This window comes from Crocodylus siamensis, chromosome 12, assembly GCF_052110815.1.
Source record: "Crocodylus siamensis isolate JL-2025a chromosome 12, ASM5211081v1, whole genome shotgun sequence".
In the NCBI taxonomy this organism is placed as follows: Eukaryota; Metazoa; Chordata; order Crocodylia; family Crocodylidae; genus Crocodylus; species Crocodylus siamensis.
Genome location: NC_143406.1, coordinates 31,819,939 through 31,838,216, shown reverse-complemented (window position 1 = coordinate 31,838,216; position 18,278 = coordinate 31,819,939). Strand labels below are relative to the sequence as shown.

General features: G+C 42.3%; 1 protein-coding gene and 1 long non-coding RNA gene across 10 annotated transcripts in view; one reads left to right on the top strand and one right to left on the bottom strand.

Moving 5' to 3' along the window:
• Positions 1–18,278, bottom strand: part of LOC149854870 (uncharacterized) — a 109,512-nt gene that overhangs the window by 36,356 nt on the left and 54,878 nt on the right. The window lies entirely within an intron of this gene.
• Positions 1–18,278, top strand: part of MRTFB (myocardin related transcription factor B) — a 220,742-nt gene that overhangs the window by 178,388 nt on the left and 24,076 nt on the right. For all 9 annotated transcript variants that reach the window (XM_090023893.1, XM_090023891.1, XM_090023900.1 and 6 more), the window contains 3 exons: positions 2,033–2,164; positions 6,991–7,238; positions 13,178–13,331. In XM_090023893.1, the coding sequence (XP_089880019.1) occupies positions 2,033–2,164; positions 6,991–7,238; positions 13,178–13,331 (534 nt within the window). The remainder of the gene's footprint in view (positions 1–2,032; positions 2,165–6,990; positions 7,239–13,177; positions 13,332–18,278) is intronic.

The window sequence follows — 18,278 nt, the reverse complement described above, 5'->3', positions numbered from 1 at the left end:
ACTTTAGTTAGTGGCAGTTTTATTATGTTCTCTGTAGGCATTGTACGAAAGCTAATGTACTCTTCAGAGAAAAGGGGGGAAGGGTACTTTGAAATTTTTTTTCTAACATAATTCCAGTGGACAGGGTTGGTATTGACTTCAAGAGAAGGTGCTTCCTTATTCTGATGCCTGGAATGAAGGCATTGTTAGGACTGCTTTAAGTCATGAGGAAGACTACATGGAAAATTTCCCTTTATGTTATATATCTATACCTCTGTTCCCAAATAGGTTTAAAGTAGGAGAAAAGGTGAATTACAAATTTTTATCAGCACGTCACAGCCAGCCTGGGCAACTGCCACTGGCCACGGAGCCTGGGCTGCTTACAGCAAGCAGTGAAGAGGCTGCAAGCAGCTCGGGCTCCATGGCAGGTAAGGGCTGCCCAGAGCCTGGGCTGGCTGTGGCAGGCAGCCAGGGGGCTGCAGCCGGTGCACCGGGGTCAGGAGCCCCACCCCGCCTCTGGAGCCAGTGGCAGCTGCACACGCACCTCGGGGCTCACAGCAGGGACAGGGCTGAGGCAGCGCAACCCATCCACCCAGAGACGTGTGCACTCGCCACCAGCAACAAGGATCAGGCCCTTTGCAGCTCCCCTGCCATCTGCCCCTGGCATGCCAAACTGAGCCATGGGTCAAGGTTGGGGTGTTTTTGGCACTCCGGCCAAAAATGTTGCCAACCCCTGTTCTAAATCATGCTTAAAGTTACTTTTTAACTCCAAAAAAATTAGAAGTATTTTATTGATTTGAATATGTCCCAAGTTCTCTTGAGCATGCCCAGTCTGTTTGCCTATGTAGACATCTACACATCGAGGAGTAGAATTCCTTTGGACACATTAGTGCCAAAAGATCCATGTAGACAACTAAAAAATGGCCACTTAAATGACCAGTGAAGTAACAGAATGCTGCCCCTTAGCATCTAGTAACAATAACTGGTTTCCCTGAATAGTCATATTTTTCTGTTGCCCGGGAGTCTTTAAAAATAGAAGAGAAAAGGGTAATATTTTTAATTAGGAAATACCATATACCACCAAAATTGCTGGGGAGAATTAGGGCAGATGTACTACCTCAAAACTACCTTTAATCTCTTCTGTGAAATTAACTGTATTTCACAATGAAGGAGATGTTTATCCCTATTGTATGCAAACAAGGGGAACTGAAAAGGGCCTGAGAGAATTTTTGCCACAGAGATTTTGGGGATTGATATAATATTGTTCTGATTATATATTGATCTATTTTTCCTCCAAAAAACCCAGTGAAAATCGCACACTAACTTATGAGGATTGATCTATAATTGAGTCCCTGACAAGCTTGACTCTTGTACTTATAATATTTTTGTGCATGCAATGAAAAAAATACCAAGTCAGAATTTTTTTTTAGTGCAATTCTTTTTTTAGTGCATCTTGAATCAAGGATCAAAGGTTTACAAGTTTATTGGTAATTATCAAGTTATATTTGGTGGCAAAAGGGGTTTTTCCTAAAAGTAAACCCAGAAATATGGATTTAGCTTATATGTAGGAGTGACTTAAATTTGGAACAATGTGGTATATAAAGCTTGCTAGGAGAACGAGACGGAAGTCTACAACACAAAGGAAATGATTATTTGCCATGTTATAAACGTATTAACTTGAAGGAATAGGCTGACATTAAGAGGAGTAAAATGTAGGTTGAGTTTATAACGCCGTAAAGGCACGACATTTTTCATAGCAATCAGTTGGAATTTTGCTTTTTCCTTCAGTGAGATTAGAAACAAGTCTCCTAAGCAGCTTAATGCCTTACCACTAGAGATGTACAACCCTAGACTGCAGGTATATGAAAAGCAAAAAAACTGTAACCAAATTATATGTAGTATTGAACAATTCTAATTTGACTGTGGGCAGGTAAACCATTCTTGTCCAAAAATGCTTGATTCTATACATGGAATGGTCATCATTTTTTACATGGTTTTCCTATTTAGATGCCAACTTTAATGTTGATTTTTTTTCTCTGTTTTTTATAACCAGTATCCACCATTAACCTCTCCAGTCCTTGAATTCCTAAAACCTCCCCTCACCACTGAACAGCGCTCTACAGCTTCTGTTACCCTGATCACAAATACTGTCTCTTCAGCAAAGCCTGGGCCAACATTGGTAAAGGTAGGCTATTGTGAAGGCATTTGGTGTTTGTGCTGTAAATCTGCTCTCTGTTTATAATGACAGGGAATACATAGATTCCTAGTTACGGTGCTTTAAAAAAATACATTTGTATCCTGCAAGTGCTCAGAAGAATAGCTGAGCTGTCAGCTGAAAACTACAGCACACTATCTGGAATCAGTCACATTTTGCAGTGTTTGCAAAATGTTTCATTAGCCTACCATAAGTGTGCATATGTGTGCATACTCATTACTTTACTCTTCAAGTACAAAAGTAGAGAGAGGTAGAGTTAGCCATGTTAGTCTGAAGTCAGGCAGAAGGCAGGGCATGGTAGCATGCTAAAGATTAACTCATTCAGAGAGTAATAAGCTTTTATAGGTGACAGCCTACTTGGTCAGATGCTATGAATAGACTTGCAGAGAGCATAGGTACTAAATAGAAAGGAATAAATAAAGTAATTTAAATACAAAGAATTGGGAAAGGAGGAAGAAAGGATAGTGGAAAGGGGCACAACTGAGAGAATGACAGTGGGTTGGAGCAGTTAACCCAAAGAGTGACATGAGGGTTATAAAAGGTAGTCCAGGTAATGGGATAAGAATTCAAAGTCTCTACTGAGATGCTATGTAGCACAGCCTGGTCTGTAGATATTTTCTTGTTCTGTCAGTTTGCATCCAAGTTGGTTTTTAGAGTTTTGTTGTTTAAGACAGCTGCTTTGAGGCTGGCAACAGGATGTCTGGCGGGGATTAAGCATTCTGCCACAGGCTTTTATGTCTTTTTGGAATTGATGTCAGAATGGTGTCCATTCATTCTTTCACATAGGGATCGCTATGTCTGTCTGTCCAATGTGGATAGCAGAAAGGCTATATAAGCAGGTGTTGGCATATATGATATTGGTAGAGAAACAGGTTGGGGAGCTGCCTGCAAGGTACAAGCTTGAGATAAATAAGTTAGTTTCTAAGGTGTCACCCTGCCCTGGCTTCACATACAAATGTAAATGCATAAAAAGATACATACTTCAGGGAGTAACCAGAGTCCTCCCATGCTGCTGTTAGGGACCTACCTAATTCATAGGGGCTGCCCCCGCCAGCCCTGATTTCACAGGCAGAATGCAGTCCTGGGCTGCCATTTCGCAGGTGAAGTGCAGTGCCCCCCCCCCCAATGACTTGGATTGGCCATGGGGCCCTGGTGGCCCTGCCCCTCACTGCTGATTGGTTTGCGGGGGCTGCCTATCATGTAGCCTTGCCCCTGACTGGCTACAAGGACTGTCCATCATGCAGCCCCACTCCTCACCGCCAGCTGATGGAGGGGTGGGAGCAGCAGCCATCTTGCCCGCAGCCTTTTGGGCAGGCAGCTCCTCCTTCCCCACCAGGCTGTCGCAGCACACTGAGAACTGCTGGCTCCCTCCAAGGTGCCAACGTTTTCTTTTTCGTAAGATTTTTTTTCTTCCCCATGGATTTCATGGGCATCGCCTGGATTTTGCCAAATCTGGAAAAATGCAAATTTGGTAGGTCCCTATGTGTTGTGTATTCTTTATTGGTGAAAGTCATCCTCCCAGCACAAAAACCAGCCAGTCTGGTTTTGTGTGAGGGGCTCGGTAGGAACAGAAAGAATTCGTTCATGCCCCTCCTTGCCGTTCTCTCTCAGTTAACTCCTAGTACTCGGGATGTACTGTATCAGGTCTAATTCTGCTCCATTATAATGATGTTGATTTGAAATGTATCTGCTGAGCTAAATGGAGTTAAACCAGAACACTCACGTAAACAACTTTATCAACTTCAGAGACCCTTCAAAAAGTTTAACAGACCACATGATTAACTAGTACGTGTATATCAACATGGATTTCCGTTCATCATTTTGTGCTCTAAAACTGTTACCCGTTTGTACTGGAGACTGATTCAGAGTTTGCTAAGGAGGAGATTTCCATAACCAGAGGGTATCTGTACCATGAGCACCAGGACCACGAGTAAGAGTACAGCTGAAGCAAGCTCTAGTTGAACACTATTTCTGAGATTTATGGGCTTGCACTGATAACATTCTCATTGATGTTCAAGTTTGAAATACAGACATAAAACCTTGCTTTAACAGTATTATTCCTATTGCAGACAGAGATGTTCCAAAACCAGTCTCCTACATTTAAATGAAATGGGAGCAACTAGTAAATTTCCCAAGGCATGCAATCATTGCCACGGCCCTTGAGAGGAACTGGATTTTTTTCTGAACTGTCATTTCACACATTCTCTATATACAGCATGTTCACAAAGAGTTTTTGGTATATCTTACTCTGTAGGTTGGCATTTTTTAGTTTCCTTCTGAGAGATTAATTTAAGAAAACCCCATGTTGTTGGGAATATGTTTTATTATACAGCCACTTTTTAAGGGCCCTTGTAAGGGAGAAAGTCAAGCAAATACTCACCTCAGCCAAGATCATCTCTGATCCAAGCTGTCTTCAGAGTGGTGATTTTATTTCCTACCACTATGAGAAAATTTCTAGATACTTTGGGGAAAAGTAGTTCAATTCACAATCAACTGGATGTTTCCATCAGAGCTGAATATGGTCTTGAAAGTCTTCTGTTGTTGAGCTTTGTTCAGCATGCTTACTAAGGTGTTGGAAGTGTTAGAACTGTAACCCAGTGAAAGTTGCATCCTTTTAGATTAGTGAAGGACAAAGGAGATGTATTGGGTATGTTATTGAAGATGGTCAGTGCCTTCTTTAGGGAGGATAGCAGTTAAAATTGTTCAAGAAACCCATTCTGGACATTGACAGTCTAGTTATTTTTCTGTCTTCCAGTTTTTGAGAAGGCTGCACTAAGGTAACCTTCATAGTATCTAGTTGCTTCAGCTTGGAGTACAGGTGTAAGTATGGGATATGTATTATTCATGTGAAGTAGTTCTCCATAATGACCCTGTCCTGTCTTTGGACCAGTACTTACCAACTTCTGGATCATGCTGCAGGGCCAGATTTTTTTTAAAATTGGCCTTTGTAGAGATGTGGTAGAATGTATAGCATTTAGAATTTGATTATAAACAGTTGATTAGGAAAAGGGTTGAGTTTTTTAAAAGCTAGTTTTGGTTCTGTAATTTTAAACATTAGCTTGCACCTGTATATAGATGCGTTTATTATAAAACTAGCCAAAGTACCCGGCTTTGCACGGGTTGTGGGTGCATTGAAGTGCCGCTCATGCTCACCAGCTGGAGTGTTGTCTGCATGAATGGCAACATTATACTCTGGAGTCATCTTCTCCATGGCACACTTGAAACTGCGAACATAGTTGTTTTCCTTGTGGAGCATGTCTGGCAATTGCAGCACCACCTGCAGGTTGGTTTGAATGACATTGTTGCAGCGCTGTTCAGCCTGCTTGGCATTGTCACCCATGAAGTAGATCTGCAGGAATTTGGGCTTTTCAGTGGTTCTGAAACAGGTGCTGCCAAATTCAGAAAAGTAATAGAAGAGTCTCCCGATTTTTAAAACGGTGGAGAACCACTGATATAACCTGTCAATTCAAGTGGCATCTGTGCCAGAGGACTGGCAGGTTGCCAACACCCATATTCAGAAGAGGCTTTAGATGTGATCCTGGGGACTAAATACCAGTGAGTCTCACTTCCATCCTTAGCAAGTTGGTAGAGTCTATAAAATCAGCAGTCACATGGACAAATATGATTGCTTGGGAAGTGTCAGCATGGTTTTTGTAAGGCAAATCCTGGCTCACCAATCTGCTAGAGTTCTTTGAGGATGTTAACAAGCACATGTCCACTGGATCCCCTTGTTCATGACATATTTGGGTTTTCAAACACCTTTCAACAAAGTCCCTCACTGAGAAAAACTGAGTTGCTTGGGACTGGAGAGAAGATTCTTCTGTGGATCAAGTGATGGTTAAAAGATATAAATCAAAGGGAAGAGATAAATGGTCACTTCTCAAGATGGAGGGAGGTCAAAACGGGCGTCCCACAGGGATCTGATCTGAGCCCAGTTTTATTATTTTCATCAGTGATCTGAAAATGGGGTTTTGAAGTAAAATTCCCCAAAACTTTAGGTGTTACTAAATTTTTCCAGGTAGTCAAATCCCAAGCTGTCAGAGAAGAGCTGCACCAAACTGAGTGAGTGGGTAAAAATAGGGAAGATGAACTTCAGGATTGACAAAACATCAAAAAATCACTTTTAAGAGTTAATGGGCATTTGTTTGAAAAGCACCCAGTGCTTCTACACTTGGAGTTGTATACGTGGCAAAATGTGCACCAGTGCTAAGTTCAAAAGCACGCCTACCATTTTCTACTCGCTGACGCACGTTTTTCTGCTTATACAGCTGCATGCAACGCAATGTGGTGCATGTCAGCTCACGTGAGAAGGAGACTTGATTAATCAAATCTGCTCCAAAGCTGGAGATCTCCAGTGCGTTGTGGGACTAAATAGTATGTGTGTAAATGTTCTAAGTTTTCAGCACAAGCTATTTAAAAAAAGTGTTTAGTGGGAAGTGTATGAAACAGGTTGCAGGCATTAATAAGATGTGTATATATCTGGAACTCTTCATTTAGGTTCTAAATTGGATGTGATGGGTCTGTTTTGGTCTTTTGGATTTAACTGATTCAGTTTGCTTACTTGCTAACACAAATATATTTTATATATATAAATCAACTTTTTTTTAATAAAAAATAGCTATAAAGCTGTGTTGATTATAGCAATGGGCAGCATTTTCTCCTGCTGTCTCCTTTTCAAAATAGAGGTTTTCTTTATGCCTTACCTTCGTGTCTTCACACAGTTGGTTCATAAACCAGATGTTTATGTAATAGCTGTTGTCTTACAAATTTTTTTCTCTGCTTCTGTCTGTAAATAGCAAAGCCACCCCAAGAATCCCAATGACAAACACCGGAGCAAGAAATGTAAAGAACCTAAGCCCAGGGTAAAGAAGCTGAAGTATCATCAGTATATTCCACCTGATCAGAAAGGTGAGAAGAACGAACCACAGATGGACTCCAACTATGCTCGTTTGCTACAACAGCAGCAGCTTTTTCTGCAGCTGCAGATCTTGAGCCAACAGCAACAACACTACAACTACCAGACGATTCTGCCTGCACCACTCAAGTATGTGAGGCTTTGTCAGTTTTTGCCCCTAATAAAATGGTTTCCTTTTTTTTCCTTAATAGTGAAAATTATTGTAAACTATAGACTTTGTGCTTTAGAAATAAATTGTCTGTTTGATATACAGGGGAGTGTGAACTCATTACACGTGAGCCACTCATATTTTAAAGGTTAGTAGTGCCTGTGCCCTCAGTATCACCTGTTCTTTAGTCTGTAGTTGACTGCATCATTTACCAGCACACATAAGGCATTTTTACATGTGTTCTGGGATGAGGTGCCAGGCACTTTAATTAGTGAGCCACACTAATGAAAAGCGCCTGCATGTCATGTGTATCGGCATCCCCACGCTGAAAAAAATGGTGGTGAGTCACTTTAAACTAAAGTTCATTGAACGTAGAATCATAGAAGTAGGGTCAGAAGGGACCTTGTAGATTTTCAAGTCCGACCCCCCGCCTGGGCGAGAGAAAAGACTGGACTCAAATGAGTCCACCCAGGTAGGCATCAAGCCTCTTCTTAAAGGCCCCCAGGGTAGGAGCCAGCACCACTTCCCTTGGAAGTCAGTTCCAGCTCCTAGCCGCCCTAACTGTGAAGTAGTTCTTGCGGATGTCTAATCTAAACCTACTCTCTAATAATTTGTGTCCATTGTTCCTTGTCATGCCAAGGGGCGCTAGGGGAAACAGTGTCTCCCCTAAACCCTTCTGGTCCCCCCTAGTGAGTTTATAGACAGTCACCAGGTTCCTCCTCAGCCTTCTCTTGTGAAGGCTGAACAGGTTTAGCTCCCACAGTCTTTCAATGTAGGGTCTGCCCTGTAGTCCCCGGATCATGCGGGTGGCCCTCCTCCGGACCCTTTCAATGTTGTCCACATCCCTCCTGAAATGGGGCGCACAGAACTGGACGCAGTACTCCAGCTGTGGCCTGACCAGCATCACACAGAGGGGGAGGATCACCTCCCTGGCTCTGCTTGAGATGCACCTGTGGATACACAACAAGGTCCGGTTAGCCCTACCAACCATGACCTCGCATTGTCGGCCCATGTTCATCTTGGAGTCAGTAATAACTCCAAGATCCCTTTCTGCCTTCGTGCTCTCAGGAAGGGAGTTTCCCGTTCTATAAGTGTGCTGCTGGTTTCTACTGCCCAAGTGCAGCACCCTGCACTTGTCAGTATTGAAACGCATCCTGTTTATGTCAGCCCACTCCTGTAACCTATCCAGATATTGCTGCAATCTTTCCCTCCCTACTAGCGTGCTCACCTCACCCCAAATTTTGGTATCATCAGCGAATTTAAACAGGTTGCATTTCACCCTGTCGTCCAAATTGCTGATGAAGAAATTGAACAGCACAGGCCCAAGGACCGAGCCCTGGGGGACTCTGCTGCCCACTTCCCCCCAGGTTGAATATGACCCATCCACCACCACCCTCTGAGTACAACCCTTGAGCCAATCTGCAATCCATCTGACTGTGTAGGCATCAATGCCACAGTCGTCTAGTTTTTTTAATGAGGATGGGGTGGCAGAAGGTGTCAAAGGCCTTGCTGAAGTCTAGAAAGACTACATCCATGGTGACACCTGCATCCATTGCCTTTGTGACCTGATCATAAAAGGCAATCAGGTTGGTCTGACATGACCTGCCCCTAATGAAACCGTGCTGGTTGCCTTTGAGCATCATCCCTGAAGACGGCCCATCACAGATGTGCTCCTTGAGGATCTTCTCAAAGAGTTTCCCAGGGATAGAGGTAAGACTGACAGGCCTATAGTTGCCCGGGTCCTCTCTCTTCCCTTTTTTTATTTCAAAGCACCCCGCCACCATTTCTTCAGCAGGAGACACAGGGATGTTGATAAAGGTGATGCAGAAGGCTGCTGCAGCACATCAGTTCCATGCTCTAACCCACTAGATTTCCAGCGTGTCGGAGTGCACTCCCCACATGTCTGTAGGAGCCCATAATGATAAAACTACTGTTAGTCTGATTTATTAAAGGGTAGTAAAGAGTGAACCTATTGCCTTTATTTTGGCCTGGGGATATGTGTACAAACAAAACCCCTCTATTCCTCTGTCTAATGTATTTTTTTAAATTAAATGTGCATTTGGAATTCACAAGAATCCTGATGTCTTATTAACCTTGTAGGTTTCAAAACCCTGCCTATAGGGTAGTGTAAATACTTGGTGGGTAGATCAGAGAGAGATGCAGTCAACAGATATGTTTGCTTATTACAAAGAAAATTAGCATCCTGTTGCTTTTGGAGTCATAGGAGAAGCTTTTGTATATCAGCATTATAGGCAACATTTTGGAGGTGCTGAGGTGTTTAATAAGAAACGGGCTTTAAGTTACTGGCAATAGATTAAAAGTTCAGCCTATCTTGGTAATTTTTACATGCCATCCTAACACCAAGATGGTATGAGTATCTCGGACGTTTTCCTTCTACACCCTTGTGATATATAGGGAAGTGGTATGTCTAGTTTAATAATTAAATAAAAAATAAATAATTTGTTCAAGTACTTAAAGGGAGGCTGGCTAAGCTAGAAATTGACCTCAGATCAACAAGGGTTTCAGTTCCTTAATCACGCGATTATTCTCCGTGGACTACTTTCATTGGAACACCATAGTTACATAATAATAAATGCTTTAAATTAGTTTTTTTAAAGAGTAAGCCTGTTTTCCAGCCTTCCTTGACAACTGATAGTAGATTACTAGAAGGTACCGTCTGAAACAACTTTTTTATCACTGCCATGCACCCTATCAGTTATTGTGGTGCTTGCTATCAGCAGTTCCTTTTGTTATAGGTACTGATTTTTCAAAAATACATATTCCCCTGAATAATAAAACAAATAAAAAGGACATTTTATATATGTTATCTAAACAGTGGCATCGCTTTTACTTGTTATTAAATTATCTAAGCTTCTTACTAGAGATTAATGATTTGTACTGCGTATAAAAAGCAAAATACAGAGGTCAGTACTTCATCCTTAAACTCATGTGAAACTTGGATAAATAACAGCACATTACAAATTATAGCTTTTCTTCTTGGAGATAGTTTTTAGATTATGAACATCTTTATGGTGCCAGGTAGGAAGTCCAGGAAATGGTATATTGCCTATTTTCTGCAAATCTATAGAGGCAGGGAATGAAAATCTGTTTAAATTCATTCATTTAAAAATATTATAGTAATGAAACAAAGCTTAGTTTAATTGTTTCTAATCTAATAAGTATTTCAATTCCCAAAACAAACATTTAAGATATCTTACTAGTACCACTTTAAAAGACCCTTGAGATACTAAGATGTAAGTATTGTTTCTCAGAAGTAACAGTAAAGACATAATTACATAAACCATGAATGAAAATTGCAGCTGTTCAGGAAGATGAGGTCTTGAAATTCAGTGACTGTTAAATATATTTAGGTCTCTTGATACAAGGACTCATTGTTTCATCTTACTCTTTTTTTCAAAAGAAGATTAAAATTCAACTTTTGGATGTTTAGAAAATGCACGTTGATTTTTCCAATAATGTAGAATTATAATAATAATAGATCAAGCAGATTAAAATAAAACAAGATGCTTACCAATACGTGCATTTCCTTGGTGTGACATTTCCTTGGAGCCTGAAGTTTAGGCATTTGGCAGGGGTGCACAGTGGCTATATTAATGGCCACTGTTTCCCTGCTGCCAAATTGCCAGACCCGTGGGGAGCTCTGCAAGCCAGATGAGATGGCTCTGCGGCCTGCATTTAGCCTGTGGGGCCAGATGTTGAGCACTCTTGACCTAGAGGGCCAGATGTTGAGCACTCCTGACCTAGTGTTATCTATTTAATTTCTGAAAGGCACTTTTAAATACCACTTCTAAATTCTATTATTTTATGCTGCTGTACTATTTAAGTTGTTGTGAGGATGACCAGTTGAGGAATAAATTAAACATAAGGGAACATTTTAAGAAAATTATAGTAAATTGACGGTTACTAAAAATATTTAAAAGATTGGTTTCATAATGCTTTTTATTCTGAAATACTGCAAAGATTTTTAAAGTATTTAGAAATTATTGTTGCGTGTTTCTCTTCTTCTATCTTATATAGTCACGTGCAGAAACCAAGACATTTAACCACAAACTAAAGGTAGATCTCATTTTACAGATGTAGTATACATCAGATAGTATATGCCAGAACAGTCTGTAGATATCTCTTTACTAGGGGTGCACAGATAGAGATTTTTGGGGTTGATACCAATAGCCGATATTTAAGGAGGCACATTACCAATACAATATCCAGTACAGTGGTAAGTCTGTTGTGGTGGAAGGGGAGGGGGGAGGAAAAAGGTGGGGTGGGGAGATCAACACCCCCTGCAGTGAGGGGGCAGGGGTGGGGGATGGAGGTGTAGCTTGTGGCAGGGGCGGCTCCTGCCACTGCTTGCACCCTGGGAGGGGGTGGGGGTGGGGAGCCCCCAGATCTGCACAGGGTGGGGTGGGGTGGGTGGCCTGGAGCTGGTGCTGTGGGGGGCTCTTCTTGATGGGGGCTGGGCTCAGAGCAGGCACCGGCGGTGCTGGAAGGGGCTGCAGCCACCCTACATTTTGCCACAGCTCCGCTCCCAGCACCGCCGCTGCCACCAGCCACTTGGCACAGCCTGGGCTTTTCCCAGTGCGTGGGTGGAGGCGAGACATAGAGCTGGGCTGTGTCTCAGGGTGGCAGCACTGGGAGCAGAGCTGCGGTGAAATTGTGGGGGGGGGGGGGAGCAGCCCCTCCTAGCGCTGCCGGCACCCACTCAAGCCCAGCCCCTGCCAAGAAGAGCCCAGCGCAGCACTGGCTCCAGCCTGCCCTGTGCCGATCCGAGGGCACACCCTCTTCACACCATTCTCCTGGGGTGCAAGCAGCAGTAAGAGCTGTGCTTCCATCCCACGCCCCACCCCCCTTACTGTGGGGATGTTGATCTGCGTCCCCCCATGCCCCTTCCTTTCCCTTTTGACTTACCAGCTGGAGGCAGCTCTCCACACTGCCTGCTCTGCTTCATGTTGCGCTGCAGCTGTGCGCAGCATGAACATTTATTGGCCCAATATCCAGTACAGCAAATTTGTTTTATATCAGTACCGATCCAATATCAGACCAATGTATCAATGCACCTCAACTCTTTACAAATACCTGTAATCTCCTGGCATATTCCAGTGAAATCCTTTCTGGGTTACAGCTTTATTACAACTTCGGTGACACTTAGCTATGCTCTCTGTGTATTTCTTGCAAAACAAAAATGGAATGTCTCCAGCCTCCAGTGGAGAAGTATATATTAAGTGCTTGTGTAGATCACATCATTTAGGTGTCTGAATATAAATTCAGATGCCTAACTTTAGGTGTTTATTTTGAAAATGTCAGTTTTAGCTGTGGCTATAAGAAGCAGATTAATATTAGGCAATGTGTTTAGATAAAATAGGGATACATGTTCTCCTCCTGTGCTCTTTGTTTATACATCATAGTGAATTACCATGCTCCAAATGATCCTTACTAATTTTTTAAAAAGGTAAACCTTCATTTGAAGAGAGCTTTTAATGTTATAATCTTACTTACCTGCTTAATTGCACCAGTCGGCAGAAGCTTGGTCTGTTTCAATGTTCTTTGTTTTTAAAATCAGATTGTGATGTGCCTGCATCAGTAAGATACAGTTAAGTCTTAGGCTATTTAAATAAAGCCAGTAGTTTGATATGGTATGGGCCACATTGGCATATAATTTAATATTGTAAAAATAAGTAAGAGAAATGTGTAAAACAAACTCGAGTTCATAAAATACCAACCATTCTTCGCAGCAGACTTCCTCTGTAAGCAGTTCCAGAATATCTAAAATATTAACTGAATCCAACTAACATTTTTAAATGTATCTGAGGAAAATCCATGTACCATGAATTCAGCAACACATCCTCTTAAATGTAAATACTGTAAGAATCAATGCGTTTTAATACTTTTTTTCATTTAAAAGGTCATTGAATGACAAACAGATCAGCAATGGGAATACACCACTGAATACTTTGAGCAACAGCACACCTACAACAGTAGCCAACACACCAAGACAGAACAATAATACGCCCAGCAGGAAACCAGGACCACTGCCTTCAAGCTTGGATGACTTGAAGGTAAAAATAGAGGGATTTCTCCATTTATTAATATTAGAAAAGCTTATAATTTACAAACTGTTACTCATAAACATGAAGTAAAATATCTTTTTCTTATGGAAACTCTACCTTCATACTGAGTTTTATATAAAAATGTTTCTGTGGTTCATTTATTATCATCCAGCAATTGTGGTTCACTTTAGCTTATGTACCAAGTGTTCATAAACACTTTTCTTGTTCAAAATATTTTATAATTTTCATCTGATTCTTACAGCATTCCTCCATTTCAGATAAGGAAGGAATTTACAGTAGATAATCCATGTACTTTATTTGCTTGGTATTTATGTGCTTCTCTGGGTGAGCAGAGAAGAATAACCATCTAGATGAGGTGTGTCAAAGAAAGCCCACAGGCTGCATCTGGCCCTTGGAGCCCTATCATCTGGCTGCCGATGCTGCCTGTAGATCTCAGCGTTGACCCATAGGCAGCATGAGAGGCACACCAGCTGGCCTTACACACTGTACACAGTGCCTGCTCCAGCTATTTAAGGACCACACTGTATACAGCGTCCATTCCAGCGTGTGCCGGCTCAATGCTGGATCCAGCAGTGTGTTCCAGAGCCTGCAGCATCCACTTCAGTCACTCCAGGACGTGCACTGGATCCAGCATGTGGGGTGATCTGTGGGTCTGATCCAGCCTGCAGACCATGAGTTTAAGAGCCCTAATCTAGGTAAAGCAGACTACATGCTAAGATTTTACTCAAACAGATTTTTACACTGACATAATGACTCCCTCATAAACTCTTGTGCAGAAGTTTAGTTCAAACAGGTCCTCTGAGACATTTGGAGAAATCACTGGTGGAATTTCTACACAGATATAACACCAGTAAAGCAGTCGGTCTCAAACCAGATTTTTTTTCCCTTCATGTACACAAATTGGATTGGCTGGTGTCTTACCGATGAAACTGCCCAAAGTGTATGCACAAGGATTTTGTTCATTCCAAGGACACACTTCTCTACATTTGGTCCTACTTACATATATTTAAAGTTTTTATACAGAAACTATGGCATTTACTAGATATATTTCTGTATCACTTATAAACCGAAGAATTCATGTTTCCTATTCACATCTATACAATACAGCTCATTGAATTATTCGTTGCTAGTTACACAGCATAGACTTTTGGGGGGTATTTGTTTCCTTGTTTATGAAACCCCCAGATGTCTGTTCAGAGTGTTATATGGCCAATCCCATACAGCAAATAACGTTTTTTGTTTCCTGACTGGAAACAAACTAAAACGAGGGAATAATGAACACATTTCTTACCTGAAAATTCATTTTGATTCGTGCATGGTACTTTCAGAATTAATGAATAATTCATGAAACATCAGGCAGTCATGTGAACATGAAACTATGAACTGGAATGTCTGTTTTTAAAAATATTTGCATTCCACTTTTCTACTAGTCATATATAACAACACTATATATGATATTTCTTCAAAATAACTTAGAAAGCTAGAGCTGACACTGGAGCCCCTTCTACATATTACAGGTATCGTGCAATTAACTGGTTAATTGTGCAGTTACCTTAAGACCAGATACTACACTTGAGCTGATCCTTCAAGAGGCTGAGAAGCGATGCAAAGTAGCCATCACACAATAGAAAGCTCCAACAAGCTATAAAGTTAGATCTCAAAAATGTGTACTAACTTTATAGCTGGTTGTTTTCAAGCTTTATTTTACATGTGTAGCAGGGTCTCCCCTGTGGCTGGGAGCCCCATCAGCTGACAGGACTCCCAACCCACAGGGGAGCATTAAACCCCCAAGCCCTGGGAATTGTGGCTGTCATGATCCCCAAGGCTCGGGGGGACCATGAAACCCCTGGCCCACATGGTGCTCTTGGTCCATGACACATTTGGGACCAGAAACTCTGTCAGTTGTGGGTCTCTGTCCTGGGTGATGCTGAGGTACCAGGACCAGGAGCCCCATCAGTTGTGGGATCCCTTGGATCTGGCTGTGTGGCCCCTGCAGCTGGGAGCCCCAGGATGAAACCCCTAAGCCTTAAGGATCACGGCTGCCATGATCCCCAGGGCTCAGGGGGGCATAAAACTGCCAGCCCACATGCAGCTCTCAGCCCTGGCTGCACCTCACATGCATCTGGAACTGAGAGTTCCACAGCTAATGGGGCTCTCAGCCCTGGCTATGCCCCGCACAGCCATGACTAAGACCCCACAACTGGCAGGGTGCTCAGCCACAGCTACACCTCACACAGTTTTGGCGTCCCTCAGTTCCAGCTGCGTGTGAGGTGCAGCTGGGCCCAAGAGCCCTGTCAGTTGCAGGGCTTTCGGTGTGGCATGACAGGCACAACTGTATGGAACATGCAGTAGATCCAATCACACCCTTACCTGCACATGTGGAAGGGGCCTGGGACACTGAAAATAGATTAAGGACCTCAAGCTTTTAGTATTCAGTAGCTACTGTGAAAATACTCTTGTGTGAGGGAGCAGAGACATCTAGTGGATTGCTGATCTGCAGTTTATATTTCTTAATCCAGTAGTTTCTTAATGGAAAGCAGGGAAAAAATGGTTTCTGAGATTAGATTTTTGTGTCAAGAATTTACTGATTTCAAAGCTAATATTTTCATATAAAACAATTATAGGACATGCAACTTAGACTTAACTTTAAAGTTGGAAATGCCAAATCGTTATATATACAGTTTGCAGTGGTCGGAAAAGTTCTTATCCATTCCTGTTGTAATTTACCAGTATTCTGCTCTTCTGCCCACAGTAGTATTTTTAAATACTTATTTCTAGTGCAGTTCCAGTCCTGTGGAAAGACCTGCTGTATGTGTTTTTATCACCATATCATTTACATGTGGGCTAGGCAGGATCCAGCCCTGGGAGGCTTTAAAACTAATATGCAGATTAGAATGCATATGGGATGTTCTTGTGAAAGCCACTGAAAAAAATGGTAAAACATTTAAACGATAAAATATTTTTCACATTCAAGCAATTATCCATGTAAATCCTCCTGGTGCTATGCATCAGAATTAGATTCTTTAAGTCAGATGTTTGTGACTGTTGGCTGCAGCCCAAATGCTATTGTGCTTCTCACCAGAGGCTCTAGGGAGCCTTGTCCCTTGGGTCCCAGTTGTCCCTTGGGTCCTTCTTACGACCTGTAGCAACGGGGTGAACTTCTTCCATATCCAAAATCTATGGTGTAGATTTTGTTTCCTGTTGTGCATTAGCAAATAAGATCTGTAAGTTTGTTACTTTGATTTTACCCTTACACACGCATATATAACCAATATAGCATTCCTAGAATGACAGAAGCCAAGTCACAGAGGAGCAAATCTAAGATTGGTTGTTCATAAACCTCTTTATTGGTGGCCAGTACCACTTCATTGTCCATTAAAGGACCTGTACCAGACAAGTGCCCGTCTGTGACTCCACAGGTGTTCTTAGAGAGTGAGAAAGAAGAAAAAATGTAGCTTCCTATGCAAGTCAGTCAAGCTTCCTCAAGCTCCAGAAAAGTGTGGTATCAGGTCATTTGATCTTGATCAGTGCCCTGCTGGAGCCTTGATTTCAAATATCTTAGTATATATCCATTCTGAGGCTGCCTTTGTACAGAGAGCCTCAACCCGGATTGCTTCTGGTAATCCCAGTATCTTCCATGTTGATTCCATGTTGATACTAATTGCATGTTACCCATTAGTTGCATATAACCCATCACAACACCAGAACTTTACTAATACCTGTTATTGGGCAAATTAGGAGAGGCAATTTTGCTGGAGATATGTACTCTTCTCTGGTATACAAAAAAAGGCTACAGCTGAGAGGGTTATATCTCTGTTAGATAGTTATGCCTTTTCTTCCTCTCGTGGTAAGCTTGACAGAGAACTATCTCCCAAATAGCCAACATCCCCACTCTGTGTACCTCATTGGAAGCCAAGGACAGATTCTTAGAAAGGATCCATGAGGGGTAATAAAAAGAGATCTCGGCTTCACAAAGGCTAAATTTTCAACTCCTCTGCCACACTACTTACACATTTTACTAGCTATGGTTTTGATAGATGCAATGGGAGATACCACCTTATTTCAGGGGCCTGCTTTGTCTACTGTTTCTAAGGCTAGATTGTTCCTAAAAGAGACAGAGGAAGCCACCTCACGTGAGCCACCTGGTTTTGCCTACAAGTACATAGGAGGAGAAGGACGGGGAAAAACGTGTGCATTAAGAATAGAATATTCAATCCTTACTGTAATTACTGCATCCTCTCTTAAAGCTGAGATTCTGCCCACCATGGCCTCAAATGTGATTAAAGTTTCACTAGATCTGATAAAATAAATGGTGAGAACTTTACATGCATCTCTTGAAGGTGAACAGAAAAATACAAGTTTTTACATATTTTGCATCCTTTCATAACAAGGAACCTGGCTGTGACCATTAAGATTACCACAGCCTGCAAAAACCACATGGCATATACATAAGACTCTTGGCCACACTAGAAAGAACTGATTGGAGACATTAGCTTCTTGTGCTGTGGATTCCTCCTAGGGAGCACTAGCTTGGGAGTCCCATCCTTGTACGGTCTCCTTAAAGCCAAGCCAAGCAGGGCTTCAGCAGTAGGGGGAGCCCTGGATCCTTCCAACTCTGAGGCCCCAGCCACGTAGTACCTGACTCTCCCTGATGACTTTGCTGCCACTACAGTTCTAGAGTGGTTTGGCCTCTTAGGCACCTATACTCATGCCAAACTAATTGCTCCAGCAGCCTCCATGTCACATCTATCAAGCATTCCTGCACTGCAGAGCGGTGGTGCGGGCGCTTGAACTAAAGCTCATCAAATCAGCTTTAGCTAAAGCACTCACGCTGCCATTGTGAAGTGTGGGATACTGAATACATGTAATGCTGTGGGCACTTTAAGTAGAGCAACTCTTGGAGCCGCCCTAATTAAAGCACCCCCCTCCATCCTG